This window comes from Falco peregrinus, chromosome 13, assembly GCF_023634155.1.
Source record: "Falco peregrinus isolate bFalPer1 chromosome 13, bFalPer1.pri, whole genome shotgun sequence".
NCBI classification, from domain to species: Eukaryota; Metazoa; Chordata; class Aves; order Falconiformes; family Falconidae; genus Falco; species Falco peregrinus.
The window spans coordinates 2,493,768-2,519,163 of NC_073733.1; the positions used below are offsets into that span (position 1 = coordinate 2,493,768).

Consider the following 25,396-nt stretch of genomic DNA (forward strand, 5'->3'; position numbering starts at 1 on the left):
CAACACTGACCAGTAAGCACTGAATGCCTAAAGAAAGTCTTTATTCCCTTCTTTCCCCGTGCCTACTCTCTTAGCCTCAGTACTGGGACCAGCTTACTGCACACCAGTTAGCCCACCCCAGAGACAAGCTCCCTGGGCTTTAAGACTGGGAGAGGAGGAAGGAAGGGTGCTTTCTGCTTGCTTAGGAACTCTCAAATTGCACAGAGACTGGCCCCAGCCCATGCTGTGGGAAAAGTAACGTAGCCTTATTTCAGAAACATACAGACACAAAGTAGCTGCATCTAAAATGACATTCATCACTTCCCCCCTCAGCCCCCTGCTCTCTCCCATCCTTTAACTTACTCTTTTTGTTGCACAAATTTAAAGGTGAAATTCCCTGAGTATTAAATATACTGTAGTCCTAGACTGTAACAGGCACACTGGCTAGAATGAGAAGAGTTTTCTTTTTCAATGAGTTGGATGAATACTTGAACGTTCAAACATCTTTTGCTCTTTGGCACATTTAAAAAAAAAATGTTATCCCTGCAGGAGTTTCAATCTTGGCAGATTTTAGATCCAAGAGAAGGGCTGCAAAGTGTCCCATCCATAATTACTTTTCTTGCTAGCAGAGGGAAAGGTGAAAAAAAGGAGAAGAGATTAAAAAAGGGAGGGGGATACAAAAGCAGATCTCATTTGTTCATCTCCCTTTCACAGCCAATTAGCCAGAATCAGAACCCTCCTTCACCTGCAAAGAAAATGAGAATTTAATGAAAAGGCCACTGATTGTCTTAAGATCTTATTTCATTAAGGTTCATAGGTTTTGGTTTTGTTAATTTGAATTCAGCTCTAAACAGCTTTCAGTTGTTTATCCTTTAACTCAAGGGAACAATTAAACATGCACTTGTACCTGGACTGGTAAGTACTTGTTCTGACTCCAAAAAACACGTAACGTGAGCATCAGGACAAACTGATTCTAGAAACAGGCAAATGGAAAAAAAAAATAAAAAAAAAAAATCGCTGAGCAAGTTTATGTATCAGTGTGGCTAGGGAATTGTTTGCACTCCGGGATTTGAGTTTTCAGAGAATAACATCTAAAATATGGACTAATGAAAAAATCCACAAGCTGCCCTCTGTAATTGCAGGATGTAATTGCCCCTGATTTTGAATGGTGGGGGAAGAACTGCATAGAATGTTGTGCAAAAGAAATGAATATGAACTAAATAAGCAAAAAAGTTAACCATGAAAACCAATTCCAAAGAGAAGAAAGAATCCATATTTTATGGGGTATATATTTTAGCTGATGATATAAGACTGTTCCTTTAGTAAGAAAAGGAAAGAATGGCTTATCAGGAAAACCCATCTTCCAAAAAGAGGAATAGTATGTGCTGTTTTGAGAAAACCAATCTCAACGTGGTTTTTAAAATGCAGTGAAGCCTATTTCAAAGTAAACATAATGAACAGATCTGTTCAACTCTTCAGAGAACAGCACTTTGATACAGCACTGTTTTCCAAGTTTAAAAGGAAAGGGGAAAAAAATCCAAACCCTTCCCCAAATATGCGCACGTAAAAGGAACAGGACTCAGTATCTCTTCCTACCATGTTTTATTACCGTATGCCTAAGCCTCAGTCAGCACACCTATGGGGAGCATTTAATATACAGTTTCAAAGCTACCCTAAAAATGTCATAGAAGGATTTCACTGATCAGGACGATAGGCTTTCCCCATACCACTGGAAAGACAAGGCAGAAGAAGGCTAAAATATGTATCACAGGTACATTTTAGTAGCACTGGCTTAAGGAGGGAATTTGTCAAGCGTTCAGTCTGTAACATGACTTATGTGTAGTTTGTTCCTGGTAATAGGCACCAGCAACTACTATAAGGGTTTGGACTTTGCACAGACAAAAGACAGTTATCTGCCAAAACATGCAGTTACAGGGAGGCTGTAATCACACCTAAAAAGCTGCTGGTGTTTATCAAATCATAGTTATACTAAATTAATATGTTATACTATCATAAGAAGTCACCAATAGAATCAGTGGGATTAATATAAATTTCAGAGAGTGTAAATCCACAACAATACAGATCTGTTGCTCCAATTGTTGCTCTGTACTTCAGGGATTACTTCATTAAAATTAAAACCTTAAAAACCTAAGTTCCATATGGGTTCTCTATAAACTAAATGCCCAGGAAAACAGTACATTACATTTATGGTCCATGCTAAGCACAGACACCTGCCCACACGAGTTCTTCCGGAACATAAAAGCAGATGTCCTGAGCAGTCGTACAGCCTGCAACTTCCATCTGAATCCACGGAAGCTGTTCTGCTCAGCATCTTTCAATGCAGAGGTAAGACGGGATCAGGTTTTGCTCTATAATTACTTGCTTTTGTCATACACAAATTGCCCCTTAGAGATATCCGAGCCTCTTGCAGCTCTAAGGAGAGTCTGGATGTCACTAGATCTTTTTATAGAAATAAGATTGAACTTTCTGTTGGCTTACAGATCTAACCAATGCTGTAAGGAGTTATTACAAGTGCTTCCAAAACTTGCAGTCTTTTCCTCTTCTTGCATAAGGCGCAAGAAAACCTTAGGTATAATGAAGACAGAATAGACCAAACAACTGCTTAAAAGCAGAGTTTTCTTGCTCACTAAGATAAAAATACTATAATGCATTCTGAGACTAGGGCTAGAATTTTATGCACTTAATTAAAAGATTAATTGACTTTATCTTGTATCTTTATCTAAGTTGCCAGTTATATCACTGGATGTAATCAGAAGGGTTTTATGAAAATTAAGTTCCTAAGGATGACTACATGTAAAAATCTAATAGAGATATTTTTTTTCTATTTTGTTTTTAGATTAACAATATGGATGACAAAGGCATAATTTGATTTTAAGACTTCCCAGATAAATCTATGGTGTTTAACACCTACAAACCCAGTGACACTAAACATACCTAGCGTGTCATTCTGTAACGACAAAGTCTATCACTTAAGGCCATAAGCCTAACCTAAAGCACACAGAACCTACAGGGAAGAGGAAGCCTAGCTGGCTCTCAGCTGAAAGCTGATCACTTTGTAAACTTGAAACCTTAAGATTTCCAAAAGCATTTTAAGCATCCAAACATAAAGACAGATGTACACAGGTTTCGAAAATGGCAAGGGTGGTCTTACATACATGTTTAAAATACTCCTAAAATCTAGCCCTTTGCCCTTACACATGAGTTTATAGAAGATGCAGTAAAAAACTAGTAGCAAGGCTAGAACATCTCACTACGTGCTTTCTGAAGCCTTTTCTGCCTTCTCTCCTTCCCCCCTTCCTTCCTTCTTTCCCTCCCTCCTCCTTGTCCCCGCTTTCATTTGCTCCCACTCCCACTGTGGCTTTCATCTGCAAATTTGTGTACAAGTGTATTAGTAGATGTCTTGCTACACTAGCTCTGGAGGAGGAGAAAAGATTCATTTACATATATCAGGTTTACAACATTACGGATACATTTCATACAAATGTTTTTACATCAAAAAGATGCAAATTTAGAGAAAGGAGCCACATTCTTCCATAATGCAATAAAAATAGAAGAGACAATTTGAGAGGCAGCAGGGAAATGTACAGGCAAGCTGAAGGCAGAAAGAAAGCCTGAAACTATATTAAAAAGCCAATATATATTTAAGATTATATAAACACTGTAAGTAATTCAACATCTGAAAATGGACAGTGTACGTATGAATGAGTGCACGAGACACAGGCACTAAGATAGAAAACAAAGATTCTTCATATTAATTCACAAGGAGCAGGTTTATAGTTTCAGATCAGTTGTCTTTACTTTGGAAAGACGTTTTTGTGTTCATTTAAGAACAATACTATACATTTCTGTCACTTGCTGCTGTTTATATGTCCTTATCAACCATTCTTAATGTCAAAGTCAAAGAAGTTTCAGTTAGCTTAAGGGTCAGGTACACACAATCAGTTTCCTATTAAAACAATAAAACTGCAGTAGCTCACATATAATGTCTGGCCTTTATCCTTCCAAGAAAGCTGAAGATTTCAGACATCCACCAAACTTGCTTCTTCCTTTGACTAAAACACAGAATCAGGAAACAGAGTTATCCTAAAAATGAATAAATAAATATCCCACAAACCAGAGCCAATTAAAACTTCATAAAAGTCTTGTCTCCCACCTAGCAATTTGACTTTTTTTTTTTTTTTTAGGATTCAATGCAAATTGCCATTACTTTTTCTAATTGAACACTGATAATGTCGTTATTACCAAGTCACTACCAAATTGTAAGGGTAAAACTTGCCTCTAAGAGGCAGGAGTCTCAATGAGCCCAGAAATCTGTTGATCAGCATTCTTATTTCTTTTCAGTAATTCAGTATTTGACAGATGCCAATAATCTGAATTAATATTTGAAAGACTGATTTTTTGTTCCTCTCCTATAAATTGTATCCAACCTGCTCTTACTTTCTGCCCACAAAAACTACACTAAAGCTCAAAAACATGCTTGTCACTACTTTGTTGGAGTACTCTAAGTAGAGGGACAGAGGTCAAGCTTGAACAACAAAAGGAGAGACAATACCTATCTTAAGTATATTACAAAATAAGGAGCAGATTTTGTCTCCCCCATCTCATACAGAGTTGTACTTTACTTTAAACATTAGCTTGCTAAAACAGTAAGAGATGAAAACATGAGCCATGACAGCACAGTCCATCCCTAGGCAAGCACATGCACTACATCAATAGCCTATACTTATGTAAATATCAAAGTAAAATACTACTATTTCATTAAAAGTTTTAGAAATGTGTTTGGCTTACAAATATTCTAACATCCTTTCATGAAAAGTTTCTTCCAACAAACCAGCATTTCCAGGGGGAAAGAAAATATATTAAAAAAATAATCAAACTATTTTTTTAAATACCTAAACCTTTCTAATATATTTTATTAAATGTTAATGAGAATTAAATGTGCACAGTCTTGAGATACTAGTTGACATGTTCATAATGCTCAGATAAAAATACACTGAAGACTTATGACTCACACAAAACCAACAAAACAATGCAAGAATAATTTATTCTCTACTGTTTGAATTAAATTAGAGTATGGACAATGAAGAATGTTTTGGGTTTTTTTAATGGAAAGTTTCCTCATGAGAGTGTGTTGACATTGAAACTTCAGCACGTGAAACCTGACTCAACTCTAAACCAGTGCTTTTGTGTTGAGTACATGCGTGTACTCAACACAATGATTACAGATGACCTGAACAGTCTTAGTGAAATCTAAGCAGAGTCCTAGAGGTCCAACTCTTTCTCAAAAACTGAAATCTCAGTAGGACGTTGCAATACGAGCTGATGCCAAGACATTTACCTCTATTACTACTGTGGTCTCATCAGTGCTGAGTAGAGGTGAATAATCACTTCCCTCAACTTGCTGACAACGCTGTAGCACAGGCGAGGATGCCATTGGACTTTACAAGAGCCCAGTGCTGGCTCACATTCAGCTTGGTGTCCGCCAGTGCTCCCATGTCCTTTTCTGCAAAACTGCTTTCCAGCCAGTTGGCCCCCAGCATGTACTTGTGCATCAGGCTGTTCCTCTGCAGGGACAGGTCTTTGTATTTCCCCTTACTGAACTTCATGAGGTTCCTCTCTGTCCACTCCTCCAGCCTGTTGAGGCTCCTCTGAATGGCAGCACAACTGCCTGGTTTATCGGCTGTCGTAGTTCAGTTGTTGGAGTTGGAGTCCAAATCAGGCAGCCTCACACGGGGCACCAACTGTCACAGCACTAGCAAGCTGCAACAAGGCTTTTACTGTCAGTCAGATTCTACTGTCCATACTGCTTCTCCTTCCTCCAGAGGCCAGACCACCCTGCTCCTCCTCCATCCACCCCCCTCTCCCACACTCCTCAGGGCTATTTAACCATTTAGCAGGAACAAGCTACAGCTGCACATCATCCACGTCAATCAACCCGCTGCCTGAGGCAAGGCCACAGCTGCATGTTATCAGTGTTAACCAACCCACTGACTTCACTCCTCTACAATCAGCCACCACTCCTAGTTTTGTATTATTTGCACACCCGCTGTGCGCACACTCTATCTCATCATCTAAGTCATCAGTAACAATATTGAACAGCACTGACCCCAGTATTAACCCCCAGGGTAACGCCACCACTGACTTGCCCCCAAGTGGGCTTTGTGCAGATCTCAACCCTTTGAGATCAGCAGCTCCACCAGTTTTAAACCCGCTTCACTATCCATCTATCTGGTCCATATTTCATCAGTTTGTCTATGAAACAGTCTTACTGACAGTGCAAAAAGCCTCTCCAAATTCAAGATAGACAACAGCCCCCACTCTCCTTCATCCACCAGGCTAATCACTTCATTGCAGAAGGCTACCAGGTTGGTCAAGGTTATTTTCCCCTCTCATATATCCATGCTGACTACACCCAATTACCTTCTTGTCCTTAATATGTTTGGAAATGGTTTCTGGGAGGGTTTGCTGTTACCTTCCCAAGGGACTGAAGTGATGCTGATCAGCCTGTACTTCCCCAGATCCTCCTCCTTGCCCTTCTTGAAGGCAGGACTGAAATTTACTTGCTTCCAGTCCTCTGAAGCATCCCACAGGTCACCATGACCTTTAAAAACTTACTGAGAATGGCCTTGCAATGACACTGTCCAGCCCCCTCAGCATTTCCTGGGTGTAACCCAACAGCTCCCATGGGTTTGTAAATGTTCGGTAGTATCTTTAAGCATTCCCTAACTCTATACTCTCATATCAAGGGCAAGTACTCACTGTGCCACACTTTTCTACTGGTCTTACGAGGGCTGGGATTGCTGAGAGCACATCTGACCAGCAAAGACTGAAGTGAAAAAGGTATCGAGCACTTTGGTCTTTTTCATGTCCTTGGTCAACACATTTCCTGCCCCATTCAGGTCCACATTTGCCCTAGCCTTTCCTTTGCTGCAGGTATACCTAGAGAAGCCCTTCCTCTTGCATTTGTTCCTTGCAAGACTCATCTCCCAATGGGCTTCAACTTTCATACCGCCATCCCTGCATGCTCCAACAGTGTCACTCTATTCCTCACAGATGACAGGTTCTACCTCTTACATGCTTCCTTTTCACGTCTGAGTTTTGTCAGGAGCTCCCTGTTCACCCATGCAGACTGCCGGCCACCATCACCAAATTTCCTGCACATTGGGATGGACCGTTCCTGAGGTTTTGGTAGGTAATCCTCAGAAATCAGCCAGATGTCCTGGACCGCTCTTCTCCCCAAGAGTGTCTGTGTTAGAATCTTCCAAGCAAGTCCCGGAAGAGGCCAAGGTCTGCTCTCCTGAGCTTCCATGGCAGCACTCTGGTGGTGTCTGTGATCCCAGTGAGCCCATCATCTTGCAACTTCTGAAGCCCTCTAGTCCCTCCTACTGTTTTTTCTCCACACTCCATATGTTAGTGTACAGGCACTGCAGACAGACACCTGGTCATGTTGATTCCTAGGAAAAAGCAAGAGCTTCTCCCATAAAGCTGCCTTCTTGGCACTTATTTCTGTGCAGACACTTGAGGCAGGCCCCCTTCAGCCGTGTTTTGCAGTTTTTGAGGTTTCTCTCATCTACATCACCCTGCACCCTTTGCTTGCCAACTTGGTTCACCAATTCATCCACAAACAACAGGAAGAAGCATTCTTTGCCCTCAAGAATCTTCAAAGCAAGGCAGACTAGACAGTGGTGGTAGCATTGCCACATCACCCACAGACACTGGGTGGTTTGGTTATAGTCGCTCAGGAGTCTCCAGCAGAGCAAAGAACAGAATCCTCAGACATTGTTTTAAAGGGCTGGGATTTGTCCATAAAAGTAGTCTCCTTCTCCCAAAATGCAGCTGAAGCACAACAGTACTTTGCAGACATAAGATCTTAAAAGCATTCCTGTTTGTATTTTTGGAAATACACATACCTGAACTGATGGTGAAATAAGAGTTACAAATAACATCCACTCACCACCCTGGAACAGTACCGTACAATACCAGATGCCTAATGATTTTATATATTTTATATTCCCCATAGGAATCTGATAGCTGTGGATACATATGAGATGAGATGCAGGTTCAGGCAAGTATGACAAGATCTGATTTTCATTAGTGCTGAGGCATTCTACCCTCCTGGACTTTCACGTGGGTGGTAGACACTTAGCTACTCCATAAATCAAAAGGGCATTTCTCAGTTTAAGTCCTTTTATTGCAGTTTCTTTCTTTAGGCTACTTGAGAAAGATGTTGAATACATAGCCAAGTGGCACTAAAATATTCTATTGTCATAACCTCCTGATATACGACTTGCCAGTAGTACAACATGCAGACATTCATCAAAGATGCGGTATGTTGCACTTGTTCCCTTATGTGAAATGAACTTTCAATCAGCTTTACAAACACGCATATTTTTTTTTTGTCCTAAACTACAGTAAAATCTGGCTTTTAAACTTTCTTTAAAATAAACATTTATTTTTGACTATGTGAACATATTGTTCCAAACTGGCAAGAACTGCTCATTTACATCTTTTAACATCAACAGAATGCTAATCTATAGTAAACAGTCTTTATTACAAACAAGAACGTGCTGTTAATTAGTAAGAGAGACCCTCAGTTCTCTGCTAAGTTGAGTGGGATGAACCATAGATTTCTACAAAGAGGATGAATTGCAATTGCATCCTATCAAACAGAGCATCTCCAAACAAAGTTATGCTGCAAGATCTCCGAAACCTAATTATGGCCTCAAAGCATTTGGGAGTAGGGTGGAGGGGGTTTGGAGCAATCTGTTATTTGAAATAAATAGCTCTGAAAGTGCTTACAGATCCTCAAAGTAAAACATCCTGGGGCCAAATCCCACTGTCCTGAGTGGAAGCAGAAACCAGTAACACCAGACCAGACTTGTTCCTCATCAGATTGAACTCCAAGATGAGATTTGGAATAGGGGAGAGAAGTATGAGGGCAGACCAGCTCTTCACCTTCTCCAGACCAGCTCTTAACTTCAGAACTGCTCAGATGAGTACATTTTTTAGGATGTCACACACCGCATGTATCAAAGCCAAATGACTTAAACGTATTTGCAATTCTATCAGAATTATGAAAAAGTAAGGTTTTTAAATTCTAGATTACAGCTCACTGCCTTTAGGGGAGCTCACCTTTTAAATAATCCTGTGTCATTTCTCACCCAGGTCATTTTTCCAGATTCGAGATTTGCAATCAGTGAGGACATCTCCTAAACTCCAGTTAACGAGGACAAAAACCCCAAATCAAAATCCTCTCCAGACAAGCCAAGTTTGAGAGCAAATATCAAAGAAGAGAGGAAAATAAAAACCCTTCGTTAACATGAGAGCTGCTGTTTTGTAGCTGATTTTGTTAATGCCTATGATGTTTGCAAAACCAAGCCTGCCCCTCAGTAAAAAAATATGCCTTTGATTTCATTCTCTTTTGGGAATATTTAGGGGAAGAAAAAAAAAACCCTCTCACTGAAAAAAATCATAAGATATAAACTACGCTTGCTGCAGTACTTGTTTTTCTTTAAAGCCTGAGGATAAGCCCTGCCACCACAATGTTACTGGAAAATTGATTCGATTTTCTTCAATTATCTCTTCAAGAAAACAAAGAATCACAAACTGGCAGCCAGCTAAGCAGCTTTCCCCTGCCCCTTGATAAAGATGACAACAGCGTACACACATTTCTGACTTACACAACTTCGGATATAGACGACCTGTGCTGTAAAAACTTTATGACACACACTCTTATTCCTATGCTCGCTGGCTTCACAAACAAATAAAGCTTCTGAGCCTCATCTATGCCTGGAGAACCTGAGGAGAAAACAGTCTTACGAATGACACAGGTGACAAGGGAATCCTAGTCCTTGCTGCTTCAGAAATTTTGACTGAGTGAGAACACCTACTGAGTCCCAATGAGGCCCAAGTTTAAAGAAGTTCCAGTACCGGCACTTTTGGCCTCAACAGACTATGAAAACTTTGCTAAACTAAACACAACAAGAAACACTGAAACTAAGCAGCTTGAGGGGTCCCTCTCATCCACTATTGCACTGATAATAGTGCTGGTTATTATCTTCTCTTTGATAATGACATCCCTAGTAACCTACTGTTTTCACAAGTGGAAACTGAGAAGTAAAAAACTGCAGAAAGCACAAGAGGAGTATCAGAAAGACCAGGAAAAGAGCATTTTTCAAAGCACACCTGGACTTGTTTCATAAAAAAAAAAAAAAAGATCCACCATGAAATATTCTTGCATTACATGAAAATGAAAATAATAAAAGAATGGCAACTATGAAATTTCCAAGCAAATATATCCTTGTTTTATCTCATTTATAAGAGTTGTTAGCAGTTTGGAGATTTCCTACAGCTTTATTACACATATATATATTTATATATTTAGTCTTACTTGTGCATAGTCAAACCAACGCAATCATGTATTTTTACTCCTATCGTGTTACTAAAACAGTAAAAATTTAACTCTGTTGCTCGCACTCTTTCAAAAATCCACTGGCCCATGCAAGGCAAGAGGTCAGACTTTTGTTAATGCAAACCAACACAGCTGATAAAAATCAGTGGAGTTGTGTTACCTTGCACCGATCTAATCATCTGGTTGAAGATTTTGAAAGAAATCTAATTGGAGTCTTAATCAGATTCACAGATACTCAGCAGTAACAGAATGGCCCTGGAAAGACTGTAGCTGAAGAACTCGTCACGGTTTTCAGCAACAGTTCCACCCAGAGAGCATGGGGGACCAAGCCCCAGGTTTGTTAGCAGGGGGTAAGTCAGCATTGCTTTCACGTAAGGTTCAGTGCCGAGAGGTGCTAGTGGCATTCCAACCCTAAGTGGATTAAGGACATCCAACATTAGCGGAACCTAAGGTACCAAGGGAAGAGCAAGCCTAACGCACTTTTTTAATCCGGCTTGTAATTATTTTTAAAACCAACCATACAATGGTGTGTTTCTATTTTCATAGCCTGTAATATTATGTTACAGAAAAATGACAGATCTATTGTGAGTAGCATATAAGTAATATTTTCTAACAAAGTGATGGATGTAATATTAATATACGTAACTGTTTTAAAGAGTAGAAAACGTGTAAAATCACAAACAAAAACCCTGCTCAAGTATATAGCTTGCTTGCAATTACCATTAATGCTGTATGTATTTTTAAACAAGCTATACTACTGTGATGATGCTGTAAACTTACTTCTGTAGGAAAAAATATGTTCTATTTAAAAATGTCAATATGAAAGATGTAAATGTTCTTAAAGTGCTATCAACTAAAATTATTAATTTTCACAGAATATTCTAAAGGATTCTGTTACACACTACAGATATATTTTAAAAAAGTATTTATGGATCATACACACTAGTTAATGTGAGAACAAACAGTACTATTTTATTACAAAATAAATGAATAAATAAGCAATGAATATCCATGCCCAGAAGCTGGAAAATGTTTGGTTTGGGTTTTGTTTTTTAAAAGGTACCCTGATCAATTCTACAGGTAATTTGAAAGAAAGAACCTAGTACCTTACTGACAGAAGGTATACACTCCCCCTCATTTCCCAGCTACCCCCCATATGGACGATGCTGCTGTCAGTGCAGGCAAAGACTTTCAGAATCAGTTGTGGAGGAAAAAGTAAGAGTTAGCTAGTTATATAAAAACAGTGCAAATGTAGTATTCATAAGATTAATATATGTATTCACAAAATTAAAAAACATTTTTTAAACACAGTGGCATTTAGAATACCAACTCTGTTGCAGGCAGTAACAATTTGCACATAGTGTCTATGTTAGCTCTTATTGAGTGGAGACAATAAAAAGTCATTCTCTGAAAATCTTACTGAATGGTAATAAAATTACCATTTGAAGAATGCAAGTATATTTCAAAATGCTTTAAAAATACATAGCTGGAAGCATTCCAGCTCTTGCTGGAGTATGTATGATTTGGAATAACTGCACTGAAAGCTACAATTCAGGTTTTTACTGAAGAAGAATCTGGGCGCTGTGTCAGCTAACAATTTCACAGGGGAACACGAACGCATCCAGCAGCAAAACCATATCCTCAGTGACACCAGTTAAAATTTTTGCCAAGTTCCCAATACGAATAAATGGGTTCAGCTTCTCTTCTTGGAAGCTGATCAAACCGGCTATGGTAAAAAAACCCAACAAACTGGCTCCTGCCACACAACAAAACCATGACTGGGAGATGGATCTATGAAGAGACAGTGGTCCCAAGGGGGTCTGAAGCATTTCAGGCTCCAGTACAGCTTCAGAGAAAACATTCAAGATTAATGTAAGGACTACTGGACTGGTGGGACCAGGTCCCACCTGGCTTCAGTGACCTTGTTGCTCAAGCAGGAGGCTTCCAGCAGTCCCTTCCAACCTTCACCATTCTGTGATTACATATTTCACCAGTAGCTGGAAACCAGTATTGAAATGTGTTTATATTTGTTCCCAGTTCATATCCAGGCAAATTAATTGCACTAGAACTTCATTCCCATTCAAACACATACTAGTAACCCATTGTGAATGACACAGAAGTTTATCATAGAGGAAAAACAAATACAAAGTCCCATGGCCCAACAGCTGTTTAGAAACAAGACTAAGAAATGACTGAGCCTGGAAGCCAGGTTAATTTTTTTTTCCCCAGAGAAAGCCACAGCAAATGAAAGTGGAAATTACATCGCTACAGTCCACAGGAAACTGATTTTAATGATAATTTGAGGAATATAATTTTATCCAAAAGGTCAGTTATAAAGTATGACATCATGAAACCGGTTATCTCCATGCATATAATATAAAACAATGTATATAGGATAAACCCTTCTGTATTTGTACAAAGTTCAGAGCAATAAACTCTACATCTCAAATAATTCAAACGATTAAAGAATGGAACTGTGTAGCATGAAAGCTAGAAAGCAAAAGCCCCAAAGTACTTTTAATACGCAGATTGATTTGTTTCAGTGCTCAGCTGCTTACCATATGAATCACCCTTGATCCACCTCGCTCCTTTTATGCCCCAGCAAGCACAAACAATGAAGCAGATGAATAAATATTTCTTGATCATGGTTTTAGAGTGTTTCTTTAGATGAAAAGAAAAATCTACTGCTGAGGAAGGGGGCAGGGGGGGGAGCTCCTGTGAGGGAAAAAGGAAGAGACACAATCTACTTCTTTTTTTTCCCCTACATCCTCCATGTCACAACTTTTGAATCTCTAGTCTCAAACACTGCAGGATTATAAAATAAATTTAGAGACTCAGATCATTCATTCCATTATACGTCCCTAATCGCTGCTACAAGAAAGCAGAAGACAAACACTCATATCTCAGAGTCATTCCTGATGAAAAAAATGAAAGAACTGTAGTGAGCAGTAGGAAAACGTAACAGACATAAGCAAAATGTGCTTTGATTTTTCAGAGGAGCTATTTGAATTGTCTTTGTAACATTTATGCAAACAAACAAGAACTGTACAGGCACTGTGCTGTGTGAGTATGAATACTATTTTACAGACAAATATTGTCAGATGCCTAACTCAAACACCTCATAGTTCAATATATTTACATAAAGGCTTGACAAGAGTTGCAAAGAAGTATTTCAGTATTTCTAGAAAGCACCTATATACTGTAAGCAAAAATATCAACAACTCTTCTTTACTTATAAAAATAACCTACAGTTAGAGTCCTGGAACTCAATTTCTGTGGTTTTCTGTAAGGTCTGAAAGCTGTGTTCATTGGCAATAACAACAAAATTACATTTTCAAAGGATTCAATTTCTGATCACCACTTCTGTATCTGACAGCCCTTATGAGACTTCACATGGAATAATGGGCACCCTTTGCCTCGTATTGGGCAGGCTGCTAGAGACTTCGAAAGACTCAACAGAAAAGGGAAGCGTAGCCCAAAGCAAACAAGGAACAGAGATGGAGTATCTAAAAAGAAAAGGTTTGTAAGATGGGAAGATAGGAGATTTAAGGGACTTAAACATTTCTAAGGATTGTAGAGTAATGGGAAGGAACAAGTAGCAGTTTATTCATTATATAGGTAGCTATGTATTCTGTAGTGACAATTCAGAAGTTAAAGCCAAGCTAGGGGAGTATTTTTCATGGACTATTAAACCTGCTGTTCACAAGAAACAAGAATAAATTGCCAGTGATGCAGTGAGGACAACTAGCTTTGAACAACTCGGGGCTGCATTGTTTTCTCTTGGGGCTTGACCTACTCAGGATCAACTCCCAGGTGAAGTCACCCAAGGTAGGTTTTTAAGCAACAAAAGGCAAATAGTCACTAAGATAGGTGGGCCTATCTACCTCTGTACGCTAGCACTTCTTTTCAGATTTTCCATTGATTTGTGGGAAGCGAAAACAAGAGGCTAAACAGCCCTCAAGCACTCCTATAAACAATATATAGCATACAAATGAAAATAACTACATGGGTATAAAATACCAAACCAACTTCAACAATACACATCCTCATCCCAAAACAGACAAATAAAACTCAACAGTAAGATTTAATCCTATTTGCTTTATAACAAAAACTCAGTATGAGTTCATAGATAAGGACATTTCCCCAAGATTTCCACAGACTTCAGAGATCTGAATGCACAGCAGTCAGGGAACTGGAGACTGAGGAGAGTCAGTAACTCTATGACTCACACAAGTCCAACGGCCACAAGGTCGCTGCAAGAGCGATGCAATGAGCTCTTGCTGTCAGCAACAGTCAGAAAGGTGGGCTGCATTTGTGCCCACAGATAACGCATGTATTTTTGAGGCTATAATGAAGATTATTTCATTGTTTTACTCACAGAGCTGGCATAAATCCATTTTATTTGAATGTGTACTGAATGCCAGTCTTCACCCAGATATATTCTTTTCTAGTCTAGTAACTTTTGGCATCTTGAAAAATCACAGATAATTCCAACAAATTCCAGAGTATATTCAAAAAACAGTCAAAATATTATTTGGCATCTTATCCCAATTTTAATCTATGTTATTTTTTTCTGTTGCTAGACACCTATCCTATGTAAGTTCCATGATTAATTTAGGATCATTTCTTGTCCTGTTGGCATCTGCAGTCTTGCTGATTAATTTCTGTTACAGTCTCATTATTTCAGTTCTATAAATAGTCCATTTCATTTTACTCCTTTCTATAGTTACTTTGCAACCCTATTTCTCCTCCACCTGGGGCTCTCACTTGCAATTTAACATGAGACAGTGGGCAAAGACTGAGCTGAAACCCAGTAATTACACCTCCCTGGCCCAAAAAACAGAATAATTTACTTTTCTTATGGATGGAAGCAGCTGTGAGCTGCTCTGAAATCCCACAAGCAATCCCACAAAAAACAATACTTATTACTTGTCAGATTAATAATACAAAGTGTGGGCTTCCGTAATTTGAAAAATGTATATAGTTGGATTACTATATTGCAACATTTGCATTTAGGAAGAATGAAGACTTGAATCACAACCCAGATGCCAGCGTGCTGGGCATATCTGGTTCCACCTGCAAGAATACTAAACCACCACCCAATTCATCACTGACAAAACAGGTTATATCCACAATCGTTGGCATTCAGTACATGACTGCCCACAGAACTCTCCCAGTTCTTTATGTCCTTGAGTTATGTTTACTACTTTCAGGCCTTACATTTTCTGACCTTTCAGCCTTTGCCATAAGTTCCTGGGATCCTCTGAAGGTTTGGGAAAGCTTCTGAGTGCTTCTCCTATAAGTGTAAGCACATCCTGAAATAAAAAGGAAATATGGAAATTACTTGGTTTTGTATTCCTGCTATTTCTCATGTCCTGTAGCACAGGACTACCACTGCCAGCTACAAGAGTCCCTCAAAAGCAACTGAGCAGGCAGCACTCAGCATAATTTTGCCGGATTTTCAAAGCATCCTGTTTAAAAACTCTGCTGAACAGTGTGGCCAGCGATCTGCCTCATAAAGTAAGTTTCTTCCCTGAGGAGGGGAACGAAAAAGAAGGCAAGCCTTTTCAGGGAAGCTGAGGGAAAACCAAGAGAAAAAAAAAGTGAAGCCTCACTTCAGACTGAAGCTCTCAAATCTTAGGTATGGAGCAAATGAGAGTCAAAAATCAGAAGACTGTAATTATTAAGTAAAAAAGAATGTGTGGTACAGCGCACAAATTTCTGCCCTGCTTACAAACACAGAAAGGCAGATCTCGGGGCTTTTGGAAGCACTACTTATTCATTGCTCAGAAACGACCTGCTTTCAGTCTGACTCCCTTTCAAGAAGTGAGCGTTTTTCCTTCAGAAAGAGGATCATCCTGAGAAACAGCAGAGAAGACCCAAGGAATTCTGTAAGTTTCAGCTTACACTGCCTACCATCTTTTCCAAAGGTATTTCCTAACACAAAGATCCAAGCTTTATTGACAGCAGATGCAGACAGAAGACGACAGTTCTTCCAAGAAGAAATGTCAGTGTATCCAAGAGGCCTTAGCCTCCATAACATGTTGCAGTGTCCTATACCAAAGGATGCATAAGGAAGACCAGTACGAGTGTAGTTACCTACTATCACATCATTTTGTTATTTACCATTCTGACTTGGACAGCCCATCAGAAAACAAACTGGAAAATAAACCAAGGTGTACCCAAAACAATTCCAGGACATCCTGGGAAAGACCTTCAGCTTATACAAATCAGCAAGCTAAAATGACTTGATCTGTATGTTAGTCCCAAGCATTTTATTAATGATACAGAGCGACAAATTCTATTTTGATTTGCACTGCATTCAGGTCAATCTGATCTCATTGCCATAAATCAGAGCGAAGTCTGGCTTACAGACTCTTCTCTTACAGCATGTATAAAAATGTACCACAACTTTTTTAAACAATGTTTGCTTACTCTGGAGTAAATCTGTTCTTCCAGTTTCTCTTGGATTAAAGCACTTTCCATTAGAATCTTCTTTTGTCTGAGAAAGGTAATCTCGGCTAGCTCTGCTTCCTTCTTCTGACAGTCAGGGCACATCAAAGATTCGTGAATTTGAGCTTCTGTCACCTGAAAGATGAGACTTTGATGCAATGAGCCTGTCCTAGCAATATGGCCACTCTATTAAGAACAATCAATAAAAATAAAGATATAGATACTGTCTCAAGACAAAAATTTGCTTTTGTAGGCAGCTGTAAATTATTTCATAATCTTTGTCACTATCATCTTGATGAGCCTGTCTGAATGTTTTCACACTAAACATACTTGGCTTTTCCCCAGGCATTCCCCCTTCCAACACTGATAGATAATTTTAATGGAACCAAGTTATCTGTATCTCAGAACCACAGCACTGATCCGTACCATACTACTTTTTGTAACAGGCAAAGTTTTCCTGATGGTTGAGGTTGCATGGACATTACTGACCTCTTCCACAGAAACTACAACCTTCAAAAAAGGAAGTCATGAGATTGCCAAGCAACATATCAGTGACCAGCCAATACCGACTGTGAGGATACAGTTATACTGGCAAAAAAATTGTTTTAATTAGTATAACCCATTTAACCTTGGGTAGATGCTCAGTACAATTTTGCCAATGTAAATCTATACATATTTTGCTAGCGTTAAATATGTTTAGAGCACCACCAGCCATTAGTTACTCTTGCTTAATGAGTACCTGATGTTCCAGGAAGCCAGCCTGTGCATGCTAATCAATCTTCCACAATAGCAAATACAGTAATTCCTGAAGGCTCAATTATGTTAAATTAACATGTTTTACTCCACATTTCGAATACTTGACCATCACAACTCAGTAACAGCCATTGTTAATCAGCAATAATTCCACCATATGTAACTGCTTGTCTGTAATGAAGCTATAGGAACAGCAGCGTTCCTACGCTGACAGTATACATAAGGGCTTAAATACCAACCATAGAGGTTATAATTAACTTTGTAAATTTTAAGAGGTAAATAAACCCTGAAGCAATTCGTTCAAAAGTCTACATGCAGCTCCAAGTCAGAACACAGACAAAGTTCTACAGTTTTCTTTCCATGATAAACAGTACTACTTATAAATTCCTATGTTATTTTATCGACCATGAAATTTTAAGCATATTTAATAGCATTACACAAATTCCAGTATTTGCTATTTCAAAAATGCACAATAATTTTATCTGATGTAATTTACACAGATTCCATCTGGCTACATAAACACAGTAAATTGCTACAAAAGCAGTGGAATCAATCCCAGAAAGTCACGTCTCTGTCATCTTCTTCCTTGATTTCCTCTGCTCTGCATAAAAACATTATTATGTGGCGGTAAAGACAGAAGCAAATACACATAGCAGTCAAAATTACTTTTCTTAAAAAAACCCAACTTATTACCACACTGTAAGACGCAGTAAAAATTCTACAAAATTTGGATGGTGGGTTGGTTAACATTAACATGATGACAGAATACAGACTGCTGAAATTTTAAAACAATTTAAATGAACTGGAAGCCTGAAATAATCATCATGCCAGAACTGACTTTAAAAGTATTGCTCCCTGCTCACCTGGCGCAGGCTTTGCAGATGAATATGCTATCACTTTTACTATGCTATACGGCAATAAATGAAAGCCAGCAAAAGCGATAGAGAGAAAACAAAATAAATGACTATTCAAAGCTCATTTTTTATCAGAAATACAGAGATGCAGACATTCTGTACCAATTTCAAACCACGCATAGACATTTGCCAAGGCCCAGATTTATGGGCGAAGGCATCTGTAGGTAATGGTCAGTACTCAAATCCATGTAACCGCATATTCAAATCCAGATGCAAGCACAAAGCAAGGATGCGAGTATCACTGGTCAAAAAAATCCCAGCCTTGAGACTCTCAGATGCAGAGCTGAAGGCAAGGGCTGTGTCAGAATGCCTGTCCTATTGTGGGGAAAAACACACTGAGCTGGTGAAAAAGAAAAACACTTTGAATTGTAAAAGACGATACAGATGCTTCTTAGTAAGGGAACTGATGCCATCAAGATACTGTTGGATGTGCTTTAATTCTTAATATTACCAAACGTCTAAAAAATCTGGGAGCAGGGGGGAGGTTTTGCCTTTGGAATACTTTTAATACTGGAATCACAAAGACCCCATGATCAAATAATATGCAGGACATTTCTATAAACAGCAGTTGCAAATGTAACCAGAAAACAAGACTTCTTCAGTTGATTCAGGGCTTACCGTGGTCTGCAATAACTGACCATCGCAGCCTCACTCAATCACACAAAACATTTTTTTTTTTAAATCACCAGACAATACTTTATAATGATCAGATTATTTAATAGCAACAGTTCTGCAGTAATGTCTAATAAAAAACCAAAAAATTAGAAAGGTGTATCTTGAAATACCAAGCAAAAATCCCTTTCAGAGGCCTGAGCATGGCATCAGCAAGGTCTGCCTGATTTGAGCCTCATATTACAGCTTTTTTATTCAGTGGTTCTCCCAACAGCACAGGCAAAACATACAATTTTTTTCTCCCTTTCAGTACCTGTTTAACAGTCTCTCTGATATTTTTCAGGCGGATTCTGTTCATCAGCTCATCAGGAACAATGCAGTTCAAATCATTTGTCTCCCGTTTCTTTCCTGTGAATCTGTGCTGCAGCTTTCTTGACTTGCCACCAGTTGCCTGCCTAGAGATCAGCTGCTGTCGCATCTTACTTATCTTAATGGTGCAGAAAGCCCGGAAAGCATCCAGTTCTCCATCTAATAATTCAGTAATTTCTGTCAGGCATAAATCAATAAAACAAAAGTGTCAATTACTGTATCAGGCAAAGAGAAGAATTAGTGGTCTTCCACCTCTGTGACCTTGTATTATCTAATTAAAAAAAAACCCCAATGTCAAGTCTAGAGGCAATGACTGTAATAAAACAGTGCAGAATTTAAATAAAAATCTGGATCATAATTGTAGGAACTTGCACAATAAACATTGATATTAATAATCTCCAAAGAGGGGAGGGGCTAAGAACCCTAAAGAATTAGATTACTTAATGATACAGCACAAATATATTACTAAATCAAGTACTTAAATGCTATAACATTAAACAAACTGAGTTTCAATGACTGCCTAATACAGACTTAGCTTCTTCCTACCTGAAACTGCAACTTGCCAAACTACAATGAATTAACATTTTAAAAGAGCTACTTATCTAGTAACTCTAAGGAGCAACTCAGAAGACACTGAAAAATTACAAGCAGTGTCTATTAAAGTAACTTTGGAAAACACCTCACATATATTCTACAACCTATGGTTCGGCTTTTTTTTTTTTTTTTTTTTAGAAATACAATTATATTAGAAAATACTTATCTCTAAAGCATCAATAATAATTTCCTAAATTCTTTATATGACCTTGTTTAAACAGTATCTTTCACCCTTTCATCTTCTCTTATCCTTCCCAATGGCATGTAATAATAAATAAAAACTGAGAGATTATACTTCAGATGGGCAGGTAAGGATGGATTTACAACTTCATTCACTGCTTAGCGGGAGATTTTCCACAGGCTTAAACACAGCCAATCAATACAGTATTTCATGAGCATCAACATGTAATGATGCTGTGTGGTACTATGCAGCCTTAAGAGACCACTGTTTTCAACTACTTACACAGGGTAGAGTACCTCTCTGTCTTTATTACATGGATTTTACTTTTATGCAACTACTGAACCTCAAATAAACGCTTTAATGTGTGTAATTGAAGAAAAAATGAGAAGACAAAGTATTACAGAAAGCATTACTAGAAGTCTTGCGAATACCCCTGCATATAGCTAATGCTAACACAGCGTTCCCTTCTCAGGACTCCACTCTGACAGCTAAAAATTAGCCAGACAACTGGTAATAACTACAGAGGTAAGGTATGGTCAGTTTGTTTTAACTCAATGTATTCAGAAACAAATTATACTGCCCATTTAGCTCAAATGTACGATTATATAATTGGGGAAAAAAAATCCATCCATATTGTCAGTTTCACTCATTTTCAGTGATTCAGTTTTACTTTTTTTAGACAAGTACTACATATTGCAGGGTGCATTATCTGAAAACCAGTATACTGGCATTCCAGTCCTGTGGGGTATCTTGGCATAACCACAACACAAATCCTTAAAACACTGAACAACATGAATGTAAAACTCTGCCTAAATCTGTTACAGTTAATTTAGTCTCACGTACACAAGATAGAGCTGTGGAATTTTGAAAGGAAAGTGATTATCCCTTCAGAAATGCAGTCGATGTGTATAAAGGGTAAGTGGACCTCTAGTTAAGACTAAGCAAAGCAGGAATCCGTGAGCTTTGCTTTACGGACAACAAGGAAACAATGTGATTTAAGGGCAACTACCACAGTTCAGAATCAAGTGTTGTAAAGCAATTTGTTCCTCCCCTAAAAGATGATGTATCAAATTGGCTAAAGAAAAAGACATAGTGATAGTTTATAGACAGATGAATAAGAATTAACATTAATTTAAAATGCAATTTAACCAAAAAAATTTCTTGGGTAGGATTATAAACATTTGAGTTGAAACCACCATTTCAGTCATCAGGTCATTTTCCTTACAATTGCAGTGTAGAATCCCTATAAAACAGTGAAAATCATGTGCCACTACTGGGTTTAATCACACTAACAAAAACAGTGGCATATTCATTTATACTGGACACAGAATGAATAAAAAGATTTAAAAGTTACTATTGTAGGGAGGAAAAAACCCACAGAACAAAGCATTGACATATACCAAGTTGAGTACTCAACTTAGTAAGTAAAACACAAGGGGTTTGCTGAACGTTTTGTAACAATTTAATATCAGTCTAATTCACTTAAGTTTCTCCCGATATATAGAAGTGGATTTTAATTAAGATTCAGTTTCTAATATTGCACTAATTGTGTGGTGCCATATACCCGCTCATTTGCACCTACAGATATTAGAAGAAACACCAGCAAAGAGAACAGCAATTTTTAAACCTGACAGCATGACCAATTTCAAAAAGTTATTGTTTAACATCAATCCATGTTTAACAAAATAAGCTCAGAAGGAAAAAAATTATCGAGGACTATAATTTTACTGAAACAAGAGCAAAAAATTATGGCAAAAGTCAGCACACAGTTGAGTTCTGAATACTCAGCCTTTAACTGCACAAGGACTATTTACACTTTCAGATTTTCTTCTAGGTACATGTGGTTCACCTGTCCTTCAGCTGAAAGGAGAGAGGTGCATACAAGAGGGTCTAAGCACCCAATTTGGTGACTGGTTTTATTTCTTGTGATTTTCACATATTCCCTCCCTTCCATCTTTGAACTAGACATGCTCGAATGCTCAATCTTGTGCTTGTGGTGGCAGATTTAAATGCCACTGCATGTCTGTCTACAGTGAATCCCTCCTAGTGCCAATTACTGTTCCAGAAGTACATCTAGCTGATGCTTGTTGCCCCGAATCCCGCATTCCACATCCTCTTCATTGGAGAGGAATAAGGCAGGAACAGGGGACAAGAACAGCAAAACCAGACACCAAAACAGTCATCAAGTCAGAGCCACGTATCATACAGCAGTAAGGTCACAAACCACAGAATACTTGAAAAGTAAAGCATAATAAACTGGACTAAGAAGCTGCTCTGATTACAGAAGCCCTCTGTGTACCAACAGAGATAAGCTACTCTCCATGTCTATATGCTAAACCCTGCTGTGTGGTTTATAACCAAGTGACCTACATAGATTTTGCTTTCTGTATGCAACTACATCTTTAAAGTATGACCTTTTGAATCCATATGAATGAAGGAAGAAAAATAAAGAAAACCTATATTGACTTTCCTTTTCCTTTGATGTCTAACTTTGATTTAATAGGAAAATAGGCAGGCATTTTGTTGTTGTTACGCTTATTAATACTCTAAGAAGAAAAAATATAGAACAGTTAAAGGAGAGAACTGTAAGAGGCAGTAACTGATAACTACTTTTCAGAAAGATTTTAACCCTGCATCTCAAGATAACATTTTCATTATTATCTAAATTGTTTGTACAGCTGAGCACAGCAGTTCAGATTAACATGCTGACAGTCTGATCAACAAACACATTGTTTGAAGAACTCCTGCAGGTAAAACAAAACTGATATAAACAAACTGAACTTTATTTTGTGATCTTCATGTTGATAGTGGTTGGAAGCACTGTAACAGCGTACCTGAAAAGCACTTAGCAGCTAAGATGAGAAGCAACAGGAGAGGCAGGCAAAACACAACGCATCACCCTATATATCAGCACAAGCTAATGAAATGGAACTGGCTACTCAAGACCGAGTGACCACGCTGACTCTCCTCGCCCATCAAAGTCCATACACCAAAGGCAGAATGTTCCCATGTGCAGAACTATAAAAGTCTGAGATTAAGAGAATAAAATCTTCCCAAGTGTAACTTTCAAGGGAAAGCTCTGTAGAGATGGAAGCCTTCCTCAGTGTTATACTGTTGTTTATCATTCATTCAATGAATCTGAACTCCATCAGGTCCTTTTCAATTTCTCTATGAATCAAGTGGTCACAAGATTCTGATATATTTTAGGAAGATTATCTCAGAGGAGCTTGCCAGGAGAAGCCTCCCTACTACAGATGAGATGATCTACATTAACTGTCTTCTCACTTGACTACGCAGCAGTCTTGGAAAGCCAGTAATAGAAGGATAAATGCTGAAGATGAGTCAGAAACTCATAACATTGACTCACCACTGTTGTGAATGAGCTATACAACCAAGAATAGCCTAAAAATGATCCTAGGTCATGTTTTCCCATGTTTTATGGACGGTTTGAGGATGTTTGTATGCAAATACAATGCCATAAAGTAACTAGGCAGGAGGATCTCCCAGGTTAATGTCTTACAGGTGACCTACAAAACTTCTGAGTTAGTTCACTTTTCATGTACACACAGACAGGAAGATTCCCCTTCTGCTTCAATTATTTTTTGCTCAACTACAGCTTTCTTGCTCTTTTTTAAAATTAAAAATAGTATCTCTGACCCACTTTTTAGAACGACTTAAGCAGGACTTGGATCCCACCATCTGCTCTCACCGTTGCTTGCATAACCAGTATATGCAAACAGCAACCTTCCTTCCTCCCTTTCCCTCTCCTCCTCCATCCACTACACATCATTGTGTTGGTTAAAGCTGCTCCATTGTTCTTGCCAAAATTGGTGTCCTGCTGCCTCCCTCAGCTTGGGAAAGGAACTAAAACATGGCAAACAAGTAATTCCATAATTAACACAACGCATTAACAAGGGGAGGGGGAAAACATTTCACACAATAAATTCTGAAGTCTGTTTATTTTGGAGGGGAAAAAAACCCCAACCAATCACACACCTAGTACCTGTACAGCTGAAGAGAAAAAGAGAAAAACTAAGCAGTCCAGTAAAATTTTCATGATTACAGTTAAATTTAAAATATGGATACAGTTTTTTAATGTATTTATCCAGATCTTGTCATAATGTATCACTAGGATAATGTCACTATGTCAGAAGCATCAGAGCCATGTGCGCTATGGGAGCCAAACTGCCTTCTGAGAAAGCATAAGAGAGGAACTGCATACTTAATTACCTGGTTCATTAAGCCAGGCTAATTACCTGGCTTAACTTTAACAGCTTGTATATAAAATTTAAGTCTAGTTAAAAGTTTACACCTCCTTTCAAAAGGAACAAGAATTATTACCTCTACTGAAGTTACTGAACTCACCAGCATGAGTTTTGATGATAAATTTGTCTTGCTTAATGCCAGCTTCTTTGTTTTTTAGATCAATCCATTTTCCCATGACACCTCCTTCCGTAGCTGCAGAATCCGCTACTTCAGAATGTTCATCTGCAATGAAAAAAGGTAGCTTTGAACATACATTGTAAAGAAAGCAGGACTGCAGAAAAACAAAGCAGGAGGCAAATAATCCGTTCAAAAGTGACAGTTTTCCCTGTCAAGGGAAAAGAAACCCCAAACCACAGGACTACACAGGTATCAGTGACTTTGGGGTGAAACGCTGAGCAAGCTTCTGTCCCACAAAGTTCTCATCTTGCTCATTTCTAATCACGCTACTGAACATCAATAAAGGATGCACTGAGAAAAACAAACTCCTGCTTACAGCTTGTTGTCACATTCAATTTTATCTGTAATGCTAACTTAACCTCAATCTATGTCCTCCCTCATGGAGCCCCATCACTTATTTTCAGCCTTGCACAGGGTCTTCATCTGTGGCAGTACAAATACCCTCAGGAGCTCAGCTGAACTGTCGCAAGGTACTGATCCAAGTGAAAAATCATGTGGGACAGGGGCAATAAAACATCCGTATCAGCTCCCTGTTCTCCAGCTTGTTCCAGTACAAGTCCAGTTCTGCAGAAGCTAAGGAAACACCAAAGACAGGAAAGCAAATAAATGCAAAAAGACAGAAGACTTAAGAGGCCTGAAAAGTCACTGCCACTGACAGCAAGATGC

At 38.6% G+C, this 25,396-nt stretch overlaps 1 protein-coding gene across 10 annotated transcripts in view; it reads right to left on the reverse strand.

Moving 5' to 3' along the window:
- The window catches only part of C13H8orf48 (chromosome 13 C8orf48 homolog), a 118,290-nt gene that overhangs the window by 91,053 nt on the left and 1,841 nt on the right, over nt 1–25,396 (reverse strand). For 4 of the 10 annotated variants that reach the window (XM_055817751.1, XM_055817750.1, XM_055817748.1 and 1 more), the window contains exons 2-6: nt 24,653–24,775; nt 19,457–19,689; nt 16,847–16,999; nt 15,632–15,726; nt 3,978–4,052 (exon numbers count right to left, since the gene is read on the reverse strand). In XM_055817751.1, coding sequence (XP_055673726.1) covers nt 3,978–4,052; nt 15,632–15,726; nt 16,847–16,999; nt 19,457–19,689; nt 24,653–24,775 — 679 coding nt within the window. Of the gene's footprint in view, nt 1–3,724; nt 4,053–15,631; nt 15,727–16,846; nt 17,000–19,456; nt 19,690–24,652; nt 24,776–25,396 lie in introns of those variants that run through there. The other 6 variants (XM_055817754.1, XM_055817753.1, XM_055817757.1 and 3 more) reach the window with 3 other exon arrangements.